Below are 15,396 nucleotides of genomic sequence, written 5' to 3'. Positions count from 1 at the left end.
GCTGCCTCAAGCTTTTTTTTTGCCACTTGTTTTCAGGTTTTGTTCTTCCTCTGCTTTTGTTTGTTTAAGGTATGGGATTCATTATGGAAACACTTAGATTATTATTTTGTTTAAGTTTAAATCTTGAAGTATTTTGTAATAGGTCCCTATTAGTGGTTGAAAGAGAGACATAATTTATATAAATTTATATTACTAGGGTTGCATATCTGGTAGAAATTGGAGAGGGTTTTAGACATGCATGGGTGCTCTTTTCTCAGCAGCTATCAGGAGGAATTGTGAACATTTTTCAATTTCTTGTGTGTCAGAATGGGAGACTGGAGGCATAATAATCCACAGATATACCTTGAAGCACATCTTGTTCTGCTTCTTGTATAACTGCAGGCACAAAAAGTACATAATCTTCAAATTCATGATCATTATTTACATAACTGCAGAGCATATAGGAAATCAGCCCCCAGGAATGTTGCTAAGAGTTAGACAAGAACTATACAAGTATGCTGGAATTTACTCCTAGCAATAGCAACCAGTGTTCACTGGAACTACGAACACATCCATGTCCCCTTTTTAAATCAACAGCGCTTCTTCCTGGCCTGTAAAAATTCTAATCCTTCAAGGACCCAAAAAATGTCAGTGTTTCTTTCTACAGTTACTGTTGAGTTACAAACACCAATGTGCTCTAAGTCACGGATTTGGGTACCTGTGACATTTTACAGAGTCTTAGAAGATAGCTATTGTTACATTATTAGAAAAGGATATTTTTCATCTCTGAAGGTTTTTTTTTTGTTCCTGTTTCTCTTTCCTTTTCTTTCGGAGTGGAAGGAGTTCTTAAGTTGTCATACTTTAGCATCAACATCATCAAAATGTTTATCGGAGTGAGTTTTAAATCCCACAGATAGTGGCTTATTTTTCCAATGTGAATTAAAACTTTTACTGTCTTGAAATAAATTTTATGAGATATTTAGGTTCCTGGTAGGACATTATAAAAAGAGTAAGAAGGTTACAGAGTCAGCTAGATACCTGGTGCAAGGAGGGAATGGAGACATGAGTGATGGGAAATAGAGATGAAGTTAACAAGTAATTGTTATATGACATTTAAGAAAGGGAAAATTGAACTTTCCTGAGATTGGCTGCCCTAAATTAAGATGTTTCTAGAAGGTGTCTTAGGTATTATATTAATTTATTTGGTTTCATTATATTTTAGCCTTTGAAACAATGAGGCCTGGAGAAACCTATTTCTCACATGCAGTAAATGCTAAAGCTGATGGAAGTTTCTAAGAACAGATTTTTAGTATTTGCATTTGTGTATAAGCATATCTTATTGAGTGCAGATAAAATAAACAATAAGAAGGAAGCTATTGAGTGTCTGAAATAATGCACAATTCTTAGAAAGAAAAAATAAGATATGAGAAAGAATTCACAGTTATTTGGAAGGGACAGTTTTAGAGTGGGAAGGAGCTTTGCTGGGAGAAAGCAAAAACTAGTGAGGCTTTTGGCAAGTGAAAATTTTGCTAAGAACTGTTATTGCCAATTGTGCCACATCAATCAGATATATACTAACTGATATAGAGCAAAGGTCTAATGCTTGCAGCCCCATAGTGTGGGAAAATACTTACATAACATCTGACATCTTTTTACAGTTGTGCTAATATTATCTATAATGTCAACATTTTTTTCCCACATCTAAGAGAAAAAAAAAAAAAGGCACAGGTAAACTATCCTTCAAATAAACCATGAAATTTTACCTAATTCTTAGCAGCTGCTACAGTCAGAAGAGGGTTTTGAAGGAAATTAGAGGTGAAGAGGTAAAAACTCCAGCTTTCTGTGTATGACATAATGAAAGGCAATAGTTTGTCGCTGGGGGAATTCAAACCATAATACAATAGATGTTTAGACAGAGATCAGGGAGGCAAAGGTGCAGTCCTCTCCTTTCACAGGTAATTGCATTGAATCACTGTTGTTTTTGTCTTTATTTGTACTGTTCTGCAGCCTTTCAGAAAAAGTGTGAGTAAATCAGGGGAACAGAAGTAGCTGCCTGAGTTTCTCCTAGAAGGGTCTCCCACAGAGACCCCACAGAAATTTTGAGAGACCCCACAGAAATTTTTTTCTCACAATCCCTTGAGATATACTGGTTGCCAAAACAGAGTGGTTTGTTCAACTTCCTTACAGTACCCAGTCAGCCTGACAAATTGCTGACTTACAGTAAACATGTACAAGAAGATGGCATCCTTACTTTTGCAAGCAAGCCTGATCCACGTGCTTTGTTGCTAACAACAATGAATTGCAATGAGATGTTCAAAAGAAGAATCTGCCTGAATAACAGCTGGGCTTATGCCTCCAATTGCCTTAGTTCCTGTTAAAGTTCTGCTTATCTATGTCTCCAACCTAATGCAAACAGAATTCAAGGAAGTCCTGAGATTTTTGGAGTGGCTCTATCAAACGCATTTATTTTACTCAGAACAAGAACTATCTTTTTGCATTCCAGCATAAAACCAGTTGTTTTCTATTATCTTATTTGCCATGACTGTTTATACACAATTTATAAACTTTAGCCTAAATTGACTTTTAAAGAGCCATTGACTAGTTTTATTGGAAAGATCAATTTTCTCAAAAAGCAATGGAACTTCTGCTGTGTATGAATGTCTTTCCTCCTGGTCTGCTCTGTTTTATAGTGTCTTTAGCCTCTAGCACTGTTGGTTTGGCTGGGCAGGTCGTCCACACAGAAACCACAGAAGTAGTGCTGACAGCTGACCCCATAGTGGGGTTTGGGATACAGCTCCAGGGCAGCGTGTTCGCTACCGAGACCTTGTCCTCTCCACCTCTCATTTCCTATATTGAGGCTGACAGTCCGGCAGAAAGGTGAGGCTCTTTAATCAATTGCTAAATACATTCGCTGAGCGTTCCTCGGGTACTTTGGGCTTGTTGCTTTCTCTCAGTTTGTGACAAATTGCAGGGCTTTGCTCAATGGAGTGGGGCAAGAAATACACTTTCTGTTCTGACAGTGGTGTTTCATGCACTTGATCAGGTATAAAAGAATGACAAGCACCAGTGTTCTGACCATACAGAATCCTCCAGAAGGAAACTGGAAGCTATATTCAAAACAAAACAAAATAAAAAAATTAGAAAAACCAGTGAAGACAAAATAGTGGTAATTGAATGTGCCAGGGGGAAAGCAGATATCCTGCTCTCTTCAGTTTTGGTACAGAATCAAATTTTAGGGAGTACCAGAATTTTGACTTACTAATTACTTCAATTACATTTTCATGCTTATATATGTATTTAATCATGTCATGAGAATGATAGTGGCTGCACAGACAAGCAAGCACAAGCTGCCATTTCACCTGCAGCCCAGGGTCAGAGGCACAGATGATGTCCATGGGTGGGGTAGAAGCATGAAGACCCCACTTCCTGAGTCCCAGCACCTGGAGGGCACTACCCATCCTGGGAGTGCCAGATAGTGTAGTGGCACAAAGGGGCAGCAGCTTCTGTGCCTGGGCAGCTTGTTGAGCTGCTATGCCATAATAATCCTTCAGGGTCTGGTTGAAGGTGTTTGATGGGGTGGGTCATATCAGAAACTGCATGGCCAGCCAAACCAGGGCAGTGATCACGTCCCTGTACTTGGCAGTGGTGAAGCCACACCTCGAGTGCTGTGTTCAGTTCTGGGCCCCTCTTTGTATGAAAGACACTGAGTTGCTTGCACATGGAATGCGACCAGAGAAAGGCAATGGAGCTGGTGAAGGAGAACAGCTCTAACGAGGAGCAGCTGAGGGAGATGGGCATGTTTAATCTGGAGGAAAGGAGGTTCAAGGGGAACCTTATAGCTCCCCACAACTATCTGAAAATAGGATGTAGCCAGATGGGGATTGGTCCCCACAACTGTCTGAAAATAGGATGTAGCCAGATGGGGATTGGTCTCTTCTCTCAGATAACATGCAATAGGACAAGAGGAAATAGCCTCAAGTTGTGCTAGGGGAGGTTTAGATTGAATATTAGGAAACATTTCTTAATTGAAAAAGGTTGTCAAGGACTGGAGCAGACCTCCCAGGGAAGTAGTTCAGACTCAATTCCCTGTGGTATTTAAAAGACATGTAAATATGGCAATTCCACATGGAAAGGGTGGACTTGTCAGTGCTGGGTTAATGGTAGGACTCAGTGATCTTAAAGCATTTTCCCAACCTAAATGATTCTGTGATTCTGTGATACTGCTGGTTCTGGTAACATGCACATCTGATGATTGTTTTGTATCATTTTGTACCAAGGTGTGGGGTACTACAAATAGGAGACAGAATAGTGTCAATAAATGGTATCCCAACAGAAGACAGCACATTTGATGAGGCCAATCAACTGCTCAGAGATTCCTCTATCACCAACAAGGTCACTTTGGAAATAGAATTTGATGTTGCAGGTATGAATGTCCTGTTATTCTGTCATGCAAGAAAAATGAAGGAATAAATCCCAAGTACATTGCAAGTGTTAGGCGTCTGAGGTAGAGGTTTTCTTCTCACATCTACACCATTCAGTTTTCAAGTGACTTATTTGAAATGTGGCTTCTTGTACAGCTTTCTCATTTCACACAGCCCTGCAGTCTACTTCCAAAAGCAAATAGAAATGACAGGTCCTGTAGTAAGATCTGGTGACTGTCTTTCCTCTGAATTATATCCTAAGGTTTTTCTTGCCTGAGATAGAAATGTTCTGCTAAACAGAGACAAATCCTCCACAGGCCAAATAATGAAATGTTTTGCAAGACAGAAAAGTATTAAAAAGGGTGGATGAACAAAAAAAACCTCTTGAAGTATTTCACTTACAGTATCTGTAAATAAAATAATAGAAAATTAATTAATAAAGGCCAGAAGAATCATTGTTAATTTTTCTGGTGAGTATTATTACTAATGGCATTCCTTTATTCTGTAATGTGTTTAAGCACACAGAATATACCCATGAAATCACAAACTGTGTATATCAAGTACACATTATGTGTGTGCACCCCTGGATTTGTTTTCTTCCCACTAGATGTTTTCAACTCATGGCAGCTACCTTAGTGGACAGTTAAAAATAAGTGTTAGTCCTGCAGCAACAAAGGTCAGAAATCCTTACGACTCAGTCTCCTGTCCTTTTAATTAAAAGCTGTCTGCCAGCAGTAAAATTTTCCTGTGTGCTCTCAGAACTTGCATATGAGCTAAAAACCTGCAGTCTCAGCTGGCTGCTGGCCCATGCAATCTCCACAAATTCAGTTAAACCTTAAAAAAAATTGAGTTACCTTGAAATTTCCAGTAGAGTTATAAATCATACCTGCTTCATTTTAGCACCCATGTTTCATCCCTGCCTTGTGACTATGATGTGATTTCATCAACTTACGTGTATAGTTCCATGCTCATGGAATTGCTGTGCCTTATAAATTATCTAACATTTTAAATATTTTTTTATAGAATCAGTTATACCAAGCAGTGGAACATTTCATGTGAAACTACCAAAGAAGCATAATGTGGAACTTGGCATCACCATAAGCTGTAAGTACAAGGGCTTATTTTTCAGACCACATCTATGGGATAATCTGCAGATACTAGACCTTGTAGCTACAGACTAACATTTCTTTTGGTATAAACTTATTTTTCCTTTTCGTACCTTCTTTTGCTGCTTTTTCTCTTTCTAAATAGTGTTCTGTAATATATTTATACTTCCCTTCAAGTAGTTAACAAAGCCAGAAATTTGCCAAATTTAATGTTTGATTTATTTCTTCATGCAGAATACATATTTAACTCCTATTAAAGTTATTTATTAAAAAAAAAAATAAATCAGTAGAATTAGGTCCATGCAAAAGTATTTCCATAGCTGTGAAGTTTATAGCAGAGTATATCATGGTCCCTCACAGGCTCCTGAACAGAACCCCACTGAAGGGTCTCACAGACATGAGGATCCACATACATAGGGTTATTTTCTGCTTCAGAACCCAGGTACATCCTCAGTCTCTATAACTTGTGGGCAGTCCTGAGTGTGTGGGTTGCAGTGAAATCCCCTTTCACTGGAGATTGTGGAGACTGCTGAAGAAGGTCACAAGAGTTCTTCATCAGTCTGTTTCTCAAAAAGTATTTGTTGCTGTGGTTTGAAATTAAGTGTTCCTTTACTTATTGTGTGAGGTGACAGTAAAACAATGTGTTAGAACTGGATTTTGGCCAGGTAAACTCAGGTATACTGAATTCAGCTCTTGATGGAAGGAAAAACAATCCTTATCAAAGTTAATGGACTTGACACTGCAGAATCTGGTGTCATCAGAATTAACATTCTCTTAGGTTGTTGCCTTTCTTAGGCTATTAGTCTTCCTTTGGAGTTTTTCATCTCTCTTGGGGGAAGATTGTGCTTTGTCTTGTATTCTCAAAGCTTTTACCAGCACAGTGGAGTATGGTTAATAAAACATACAGCAGGGATCTCAGTGCTAAAAATTACATCTGAGGAGCAAATGAGAGACACTGTAGGCCTGTTTGCTTGTGTTGCACACTTGAATGACTAATTGTTAGACTATGTAAGATGTGATGTGGTATTTGAAGCAAAATCATAAGTCTACATGTATCTGCAAATGAAAATATCGAGCGAAGCTGTTCTATTTAAATGTTTTACTTAAGATTGATAAAGGTTTGTAAGGTTATTGAAAAAATATGATCTTCCTAGTAATTTGATTTGTTTTGTTTTCTGGAATGAAGACATCTACTTTTTTTTGTCTGTAGGAATAAACTTTTAAAGGCAAACTAATGTTCTTGGAATTTAGTTTTTAGCACTCCTCTTCCAAACTTTGCATGCCTTACTGATCTGGAATTTAATTCCAAAAATTAGTGCTTTATATAATTAGAGTAACATGTGGTTGGTCTTAGCTCTGCTCTTGTGAATATACTGCAGTGTCTTTAATATTGAAATTAAATTATCTCATATATAATAATCTCATTAACAGTAATGCATATAAAATTTATCTAGGATTAATTGTTTACATGGTTTTAAAGGGTTTATATTAATAACTGGTGGAAATCTTGAATTGCTGCATGTCAAGCTTGCTTTTCAGTGTTTTGCTCTGTTTTACCTAATTAACTCCTAGATAAGACAGTATGATTTGAAGAATATAAGTGTTTTATATTCATTTTGTCAAATTTCTGTCAGAACACTTTAGCACATTAGCATGCTATTTATTACTGATATTTTCAGAAAGCTGTATGATTTCTTTTAAGAAACAATTATGAAGGGAAACTTGGCAGAGTTGGTATGTCTGAAGCAGGGGGGATGGAAGTAATCAGATTCATTCATTTGTGGGCTTGATCTCTTGAAAGTGCTAGAGACCTCTTTCATCCTCTTCCATCTTAAGTTAGTGGAGTTAGTGGTAAATGAGAAAGTGCTATTAAAACATTACAGAGAAACACCTTTCTTACTTTCCATATCCCACCTTTTAGTTTGGGATTTGTATGAGAAAGTCAGGAAATTACCTAATCTGACAGACAAGGCAGACATTTTTTTGTCAGATGGGAAGTGCAACTTCACTTTGGGCTGGCATGTGAGCATTTGACTATTTTTAAGTCCAAGAGTTCTTCTAGATCAGCTGTTAGGAGTCAGAGGTCCTAGAAGAGGAATTGAATTCTCTTTCTTGGAATTGTTTTCTGTGGTAATGAACACCAATAGTGCGTGCATGGAGTTACAACCAAGTGCTTTACTGAAGCCCTTGAGGTGGCACACAACACTAAAGACAATAAAGCTAATTCATGGTCTTTGAAAAACAAGACTTATAAAAGGAGAAGAGACTTTCCTTAGTTTCAGATTTATTAATGCACAAGAAAAATAACAGAAAACATCAAAAATCCCCTTAGATAGCATAACCCCTTAAAAGCAGACAGAAGAAAAAAAGTTTCATGAGCATAACTGTTACTGTTAATCCAGGACTCTGACTTTTGGATAGTTCATGTCACTTATCTCCCAATATAGTGGTCTTGCCCACTGTTGCCTTCATACACACATTGCAGTCCTATTCATGTGCAATTTCTTCATTTCTCTCTTACCTCTGCAATATCTGTCTAATTTTACCAATGACAGATACTTACACTCAATGAAGACCTTATTTGATATTTTCATATTTTGCAAATACATGTACTATATATTTAATGCTTCACATATCACTAGTTTCACACCCAGTTTTACATGATTAGAACAAATCGAAGGTCTCAGTTCTTAAAATTATATCATCCAAATAAAAGACAGGAGTGTTCCTGTGCATGTAATTATGCTTTTATGACAGAATCATTCCCTAGAAGAAGGAACATTTACAAGTAATGCTAGTAGTACTCAAAGCTGTTTCAATTTATTTGCCATTGACATTGACTTTAAACCATGTAATGAATATAGATTTTCTTTTTAAGGATAAAAACCTTTTTTAAAGGTTTTTGAGGCAACTGGCTACTTTATCATAGACTAATTATTTTTTTGTCAAGAACATTGAATGATGTCCAGTAAAATGTCTTACTAGTGGATTCTGGTAATTGTAGTTAACAGCTTTTTTTTCCTTTCCTTTTCTTTATTTCTATCTTGTGTAAGATTCTGATATCCTTACTGGTAATGAACTGCAGCACCTTTCTTCATAAATAATCTCTCTGAAGCTAATGGGACTACTCAAGGAATAAGAAGCTGTAAAGCTGGTAAGAATATCAGAATCTCATCCAAAATGTCATCAGTTTCTCTGAGTCACTCACTCTGAGTCTATACTGTAGTCTGCTTTATTGTTTTTGTATTTCATCAGAAACAAGCTTAGTAAATATCTACAAATAAATTTACTATGAGAATTTATTTTCTAAATCATGCTTCTGTATGTTTTGGGATTTCACCTGGCAAGCTCTACTCTAATTTTGAAACATTACAAGTAATTTTTTTCAAGACAGAAAAATATCAACAGATTTCTCAGCTTAAGGAACAAAAGAGCTGCATCAGTGCAATTTTAAAAAGCTCCATCATCTATTTATTAATCATGCTATTCTTAAAAATGTCTAGTAGCTGTAAACCAGCATTGTAGATAAATGGACTGACTGTATAAAAAGTATTTTTCTATCACATGAGCGTTTTCCTTTGTTTGTTCAGTTTGTTCAGAGTTTGATCAAACTCCCAAGTTTGAAGCCAGGCTGAGTTTTGTCTGGGTGGTGAGTGAGATGTCCACCCCAAAATCTGTTGAAGTCACTTAGTGGGGGGGTTTTGCTTGAGTTAGCAGTGAAATAAGAAAGGAGCATTGTTTGAGGGTTTTTTAAAACATAATGGAACAGCTGATACACAGAACTGATAACACTTCATTGAACTTGCTTTCAAGTGGCTGGGTAAGTGTAGTAGAAGAGGGTAGAGATGTGGGATGGAGACCTGGGATCAAAGAGTAATTTAAAGAGAGACAACCAACAACTTGCTTAGCAGGAGATGTTTAGCTGCAACATTAAATTTAGTACCTGTACAAATTTATGCACTCTTCATTCCACTTGTAGCTATTCATGCAGACTCTGAAGTCTCTACAAAAGCTGAACATGAGGTAGACTAACAGCTGGAACAGGGAGGAGAAAAGATGACATCTTCATTGGACAAGCAAAAGGGGACAATGAGAGGAAACAAGTGTAAAGCTGTAACAGAGAGGCAGAAATTGAGGGGAGAGACTGAGCTGAGATCAGGATTAGGGGCAGCTGGGACTTGAACAAGAAGGCTGGACATGGGTGAGTGGTAAGGTGCTTCATTTTTAACAGCCTCTTAAAATCAGAAATAATTCTGGAGACTGGAAGCTGTACAGTGTCACTTCAAGCTTGCATTAGTAGATGTGGATATGTTAACTGGTCAAATACTGCTTTCCCTCTGGATCTCTGGTTTCTCTGCTCTCTGGGGAGAGATGAAACAGCAGTGTGTATCAAAGGGGATGGAGGCTGCATAATGAATGAGATGGGGCATTGCAGAAAGACAAAGGAGGTAATCTCATGGTCAAGGTAGTTTAATGCTACCTTGGAGAAATTAGGGTGACTTTTCTGTTCTCTGCAAAAGACTTGTGCTGAGACGTCATTCTGGGAGTGGGGTTGGAGATTTTCCACAGACTGCTTGATTTTATGCAGAAATATTGAGATCATGGGGTTGCACTCAAAGAAATGCTGCTCTTCTGCAGCTGTTGATAAAATGCCAGTAGTTATATTTCAGACACAAAGCTGTTATATTCTGTGAACTATTGTGAGATATAAAGGATATAATTGCTCACTGAAAACTGTCATACCTTAACCAAAATTTTCCTATATTTCCTTTGCTTATCTGTAAAATCAGGGTAATAGTACTCAGTCTTCTTGCTGGAGACAGCATCTGTTCATCAGTGTTTGGGAGGCAATCTTAGCCTATGGTAATGTGCAGAAAGGTACAAAAGTTTGGGAGGAAATTCATTATTTTGTCTCTGGAACACAACTTGAATAATTTGTAGGAAGTGTGCCATGAGTATTGAACAATAACAGAACAAAGTGTGGTGTATCCGCTTCTCATTATCGGGGGATTCATTACACACAGAGCTGTGTTTGGTGCCTACAAAAAGTCTTTCATTCTGCAGACCAAGTAATAGCCCAGGAGAACTCTTATAATGCTGCTGGTTCACACTTCCTCAGTTTGAAATGGTGATAACTTTGTGTGCAGCATCATAATCTTTGCATCCGCATGTACTTTGTGGCTCTGCTCTTTGGGCTGTGCTCTTTCCCTCATTTTGGTTCCTCCTCTCTTCTTTTTACAGCAATAATTGACTGTTTTTTTAGGTTCTGGTAGTTTTGTAAGACATTTTCATAAAAAGTATTTCAAGACTCAAATCCTAGTCTGCAGTGGGTAGCATATAACCTCAGAGTAAGGCAACCCATAGAGTAAAAACATAGAATTAAAAAATCACCAAAGTGATACTCTAAAATTCTAACAAGATACTAATTGGTAAAACAGATCCAAAGGATTCAAGTAAATTATGGAATTGTAATATATTTGACCCATGACATGAAAGTATAAGAAACAAGCTATGAAAATTACATATCTTGCAAAAAGTTAATTGCTATTCTCTAAATTGCAACATAATAATTTCCTGAAAGCATGCTGTTTTAGACAAATTTCTAAAAATTCTTCAGAGTCCTTGTATGTCTGTCTTGTGGACTTTCACATTGCATTTGAAATATGTCTGTTTAGCAGTTCTTGAACAGTTCCTTTGGACATTCAAAGGCTGTCTCAGCCAGGGCAGCTAAGGTTAACCAGACCTGTTAGCATATTGTGTTGGAAATGTCATTATTAATTTACTATGTGGTTGCTGTATGTGAAGATCTGTCATTCTGCATCAAAGAGAAGATTCATGAGCTGCTAAAGTAACTGACATCAGGGTTTTGTAGGTGATCCTCCAATATGGGCAGCTTTTTGGGTGATTGTCAGTTCAGGTACGGGAGCCTGATGGAAACTACCTTCTGTGAAAGAATGCAGAGGGCTCAGTTCACAGAGCAGGAAGGGTGTGGGCAGTTGAACACTAAATGTGTAAAATGAATTAATGCTTTCAGGAGATCTGAGAGCGTTATACCACATGGCAATCTTTTATACTCCTTGTCAGCAGTCCCAAAAATCTGTCTCTGTTCACCACAGAGCAGCTGTAGGTGATGCTCTTCCCAAAGGTAGACAGCATGTGCCACACTGATGTCTAACAATTTGTCTTCATCAGCCTCAAATTCTAAGCTGACTGCTTGCCTTGTCAGATCTTCAGTGCAGTATTTTGTCAGCAAATGGATGAGCCCTCCAAAATAATGCATTCAGTGAAGCCACTTCAAGAAACAGTCCTCTGGAAGTAGATACTGATCACTGTTGTCTTCCTCTGGTGTATTTAACTGCTTTCTAAGCAACTAAAGGTCAAGTAAAATGGCAGAGCAAATTTCCTAGCCAATGGAAACTTGTCAAATACTTTTGCACAAGTTGGTAAAGAATTGCAATGCCTGGCGTTGAAGAGCAGAGCATATTTTTAACCATGATGGACAGATAGAAAAATTGACAATTAATGTCACATTTTTCCATAAAGAGATTAAGTGTGCAAGGACGGGAGTGATGGGAGTTTTACTAAACTGACTGGAATTGCAGGGCTTCTAGTAGGTATCCCCAAAGTTGGGAAAAGTCCACAATTCTTCAGTTCCAGCAGCAGTACAGGGGGGCAGGGTTACTCATCGAAAGAGGCACAGGTTGCTTCAGAGGAAGCAGTGAGTTACAGTGAAGCAAACATTGGTGTGATGTAAGCTACACCTCTGCAAACACGGTAATAGTGTATTAGCCCAATGGGATGTGTGGCCACTGTCCACAGCATCTCCTTTACTGGGAAGTGGATTCCTCCTTCTCGCCCAGGATGCATTACCTTCATACCTCTGCCTTAAGCACTGGATGGGACAGAAGTGGATGAGAAGAATGTGGACTAGCCCACTCTAGATATTTTGTCAGAGCAGCTCTGTTGGTCAGGGATATAGTATTACAGGATTTATTCTGGCAAAAGATCATCGTTAGTGGTTGCACTGAAAGGTCTTCCTTATATGTTGCAACTATGCAGAATTTTATGACAGATCACTGGAGGTGTACTGTAATGTCTTCACATGCTCAGTCCTGGTCTAACCCAGAACTCGGACATATCAGGCTACATTCACTTGTGCCAGTTGCTGCAGTTCTGAATTTTCTACTGTTTGAGGAGTATTCAGTTGTGCCAATATGCTGCTGGTGTTTTTTTTACCTGAAGTTCAGATAATTTAGGGGTAGGGGAGGAATATAATGCAAGTAAAGAATGCGTATAAAGTATTGCTTTGTGGTCAAAATTAGTCCATCTGCATATCTAGAAACAAAACCAAATGTCTATATGTATTCTTTATTACAGCTCCATCAAGTAGAAAACCAGGGGACCCTCTGGTTATTTCTGATATCAAGAAAGGAAGTGTCGCTCACAGGTAAGACATTAGATGTCCCAATAAAAATCTGTTTATGTGTGTAACCAGCTAAATTCAATTCAAACAGAGAGCTTGTAAGAGACTGTGAACTTTTTTTTTTAATAAAAACTTCTGTGAAAAGTTAGAAAAATAGAAGGTATATTAAGAAATAATTGTCCTAAAAATCCATCTTGTTTCTATAATAATGTTTAGACCTTTCCAGATACCTTTCTTTTAATGTTACTTGAGTTTCATGTAAGCTTGTTTGCTTGTTTGCAGAACTGGGACACTTGAACTGGGTGATAAGTTGCTGGCAATAGATAATATTCGACTTGACAACTGCTCAATGGAAGATGCTGTCCAGATCCTTCAGCACTGTGAAGACCTTGTAAAGTTAAAGATCCGCAAAGATGAAGATAATTCCGGTATTAGCAATGACTATTGCAGATTCATGTGTATTTTCAGGATTTCTAGAGCATAGGGGATTTCTTTTAAATTTTAATGAAATGTTTTTTCTGAACATGTCTGGTTTATGCTAATGAAACCCAGAAAATGTCACCTAAAAAAGAATTTTAACGGTATATAAAGTGCTGAATTTTTTCATTGGCTGTATTGCTTGCAGGAGCTGCACTGCAAAATTTAAGTTCACTGAAAAGACAATTGGCCCTCAGGTGAAGCCATATAAAGTTGATCTGTTTCTTACCAGAGTATTGGGATTTTCTGTGCTTTTAAAACTGGAATCATGGTTAGCAAAATGTGGATCTCTAGGCTTTCATTCTCCAGCAAAGTGGTGTAGTGTGTGCTTTGTCCATAAACTTAAAAATTTCACTTTGGTACAACTGTGCACATGCTTAAAGGTGAGTAGTACTTTACACACCGTGTTGGATATCTGATGGAGGAGCCATGTCTGATCTGCCCAGTGGAATAATGGACCTGCCATAATTTTCTACACCTCTACCTATTAATAGTCTTGTGTCTTCCCCATTGTGGATTCCATAAGAGCAGAATTTCTACCTAGAGACAATAGGTGATTTGTTATGCATTGTAGTGCAAAGAAAGTAAGACAGTTATAACTACTGTTATTACTGGTGTTTATATTACAGTGTTACACAAAAGCACAAACTGAAGATTCACTTCTCTTCAGCTCTTTACAATCTCACAGCAAAAAGACACAACCTGCCACACTTGATTATTTGAAATTAAGTGCAGCTGTTGAAGTGGTGTTTCGAATTACACTAGAAGATTCTTTTCCTTTTTCTTTCCCCCTCCTAATTGATATTAAAAGCAAACAAAGTATCTTCTCAGTATTATAGTACAAACCAAAGGCAGCTGCATTTAGTACCTTGTGCAAATTGTTGCTGTAATTGAAATGGGGATTTCAGTCTCCACTCATGGAAAATAAGATCTTTCCTCTCTTGGGTATTGCACACCATGGTGTCTGATACAGATTTTAGTCTCAGGGGGATTCTTATACCACAGTTTTCTTTTACACACACACACTATTTGATATATATCTATATCAAGATTCTTACACAACTACCATGTTTTATCTGGACATTACTGGTGTAAAAAAATTCTTATGGTACAATTTGTACAAGTTGTTCTTGTAAAGAGCTGACTAAGTGTCAAAGCGTAAATGAAAGTATTTATAGCAGATTTCAGGTACTTTGAAATTTAAAATTAGTGTCTCCTCAAAGGTTAAAGAAAAGATATTTAGTGACATAATAGTAGCAAAGGTGTAATAAAAATTATATCTGAGCTAAAATAATTCTTTGTGTATTTGTCATTAATTTACTTATGAGAGTTTTTTTTTTCCTCACAAAGGAAAAAATGTACTGCTCAAACTCCACAGAGGAAAGTAATAAATTCCCTGGGAAAATAAAAGCCTGATGCTGATTAATAGGCATGGAGCACTCCAAAATGTTTTGTAAAACACAGATTAAGATTTAAACTTATTTTTATTTTTCACTGCATGCTTTTTTGAGGAAGGTGAGGCAGGGAGTGGGGGGTCTCAGATCTATGCTCCTCTGAGCCACTGTGCAGCTGAGGCCACAGCAGGATGATGCACGTCGGGTGGTCCCCAGATCGTGCTGCTCTTTGCCCTTGTCGCTGTATTGGTCAGATGTTATTCTGATGAGCAAGAGGCCAGTGGGCAGAGCAGAGGCACTGCAGCACAGAGGACCTACTTTCATTAAATGTGGTTTCCAAGAATTACCCACAATTGCATCACAAGAAAAGAAAGATGGAGAATCTCAAAAACATGAGACCCATAACCATGAGGTACTAACCTCACTTATATCTTCTCCCTGGATGGAAGGTATATTTCCAGCAATTTTTCTCTTTCCTTTTCTTCTTGCCAGCTTCCCAAACTGAGGACAATCTTTAAATCCTGATTACCCTAATGGCTAGCTCCCTTTCTTGAATATCATCATTCTTTGCTTTCACATGGCAGAACTGGCCTTTT

The 15,396-nt window shown here is 37.7% G+C and overlaps 1 protein-coding gene across 17 annotated transcripts in view; it reads left to right on the top strand.

Moving 5' to 3' along the window:
* GRIP1 (glutamate receptor interacting protein 1) overlaps positions 1-15,396 on the top strand; it is a 304,722-nt gene that overhangs the window by 264,893 nt on the left and 24,433 nt on the right. For all 17 annotated transcript variants that reach the window (XM_085568249.1, XM_077783507.2, XM_085568244.1 and 14 more), the window contains 5 exons: positions 2,670-2,856; positions 4,257-4,402; positions 5,424-5,504; positions 12,884-12,953; positions 13,212-13,357. In XM_085568249.1, the coding sequence (XP_085424375.1) occupies positions 2,670-2,856; positions 4,257-4,402; positions 5,424-5,504; positions 12,884-12,953; positions 13,212-13,357 (630 nt within the window). The remainder of the gene's footprint in view (positions 1-2,669; positions 2,857-4,256; positions 4,403-5,423; positions 5,505-12,883; positions 12,954-13,211; positions 13,358-15,396) is intronic.

Source organism: Lonchura striata, chromosome 1A (assembly GCF_050655825.1).
Source record: "Lonchura striata isolate lonStrDom1 chromosome 1A, ASM5065582v1, whole genome shotgun sequence".
NCBI lineage: Eukaryota > Metazoa > Chordata > Aves > Passeriformes > Estrildidae > Lonchura > Lonchura striata.
Note: the sequence above shows the minus strand (reverse complement) of the source record. Positions and strands in the feature narration are given on the sequence as shown.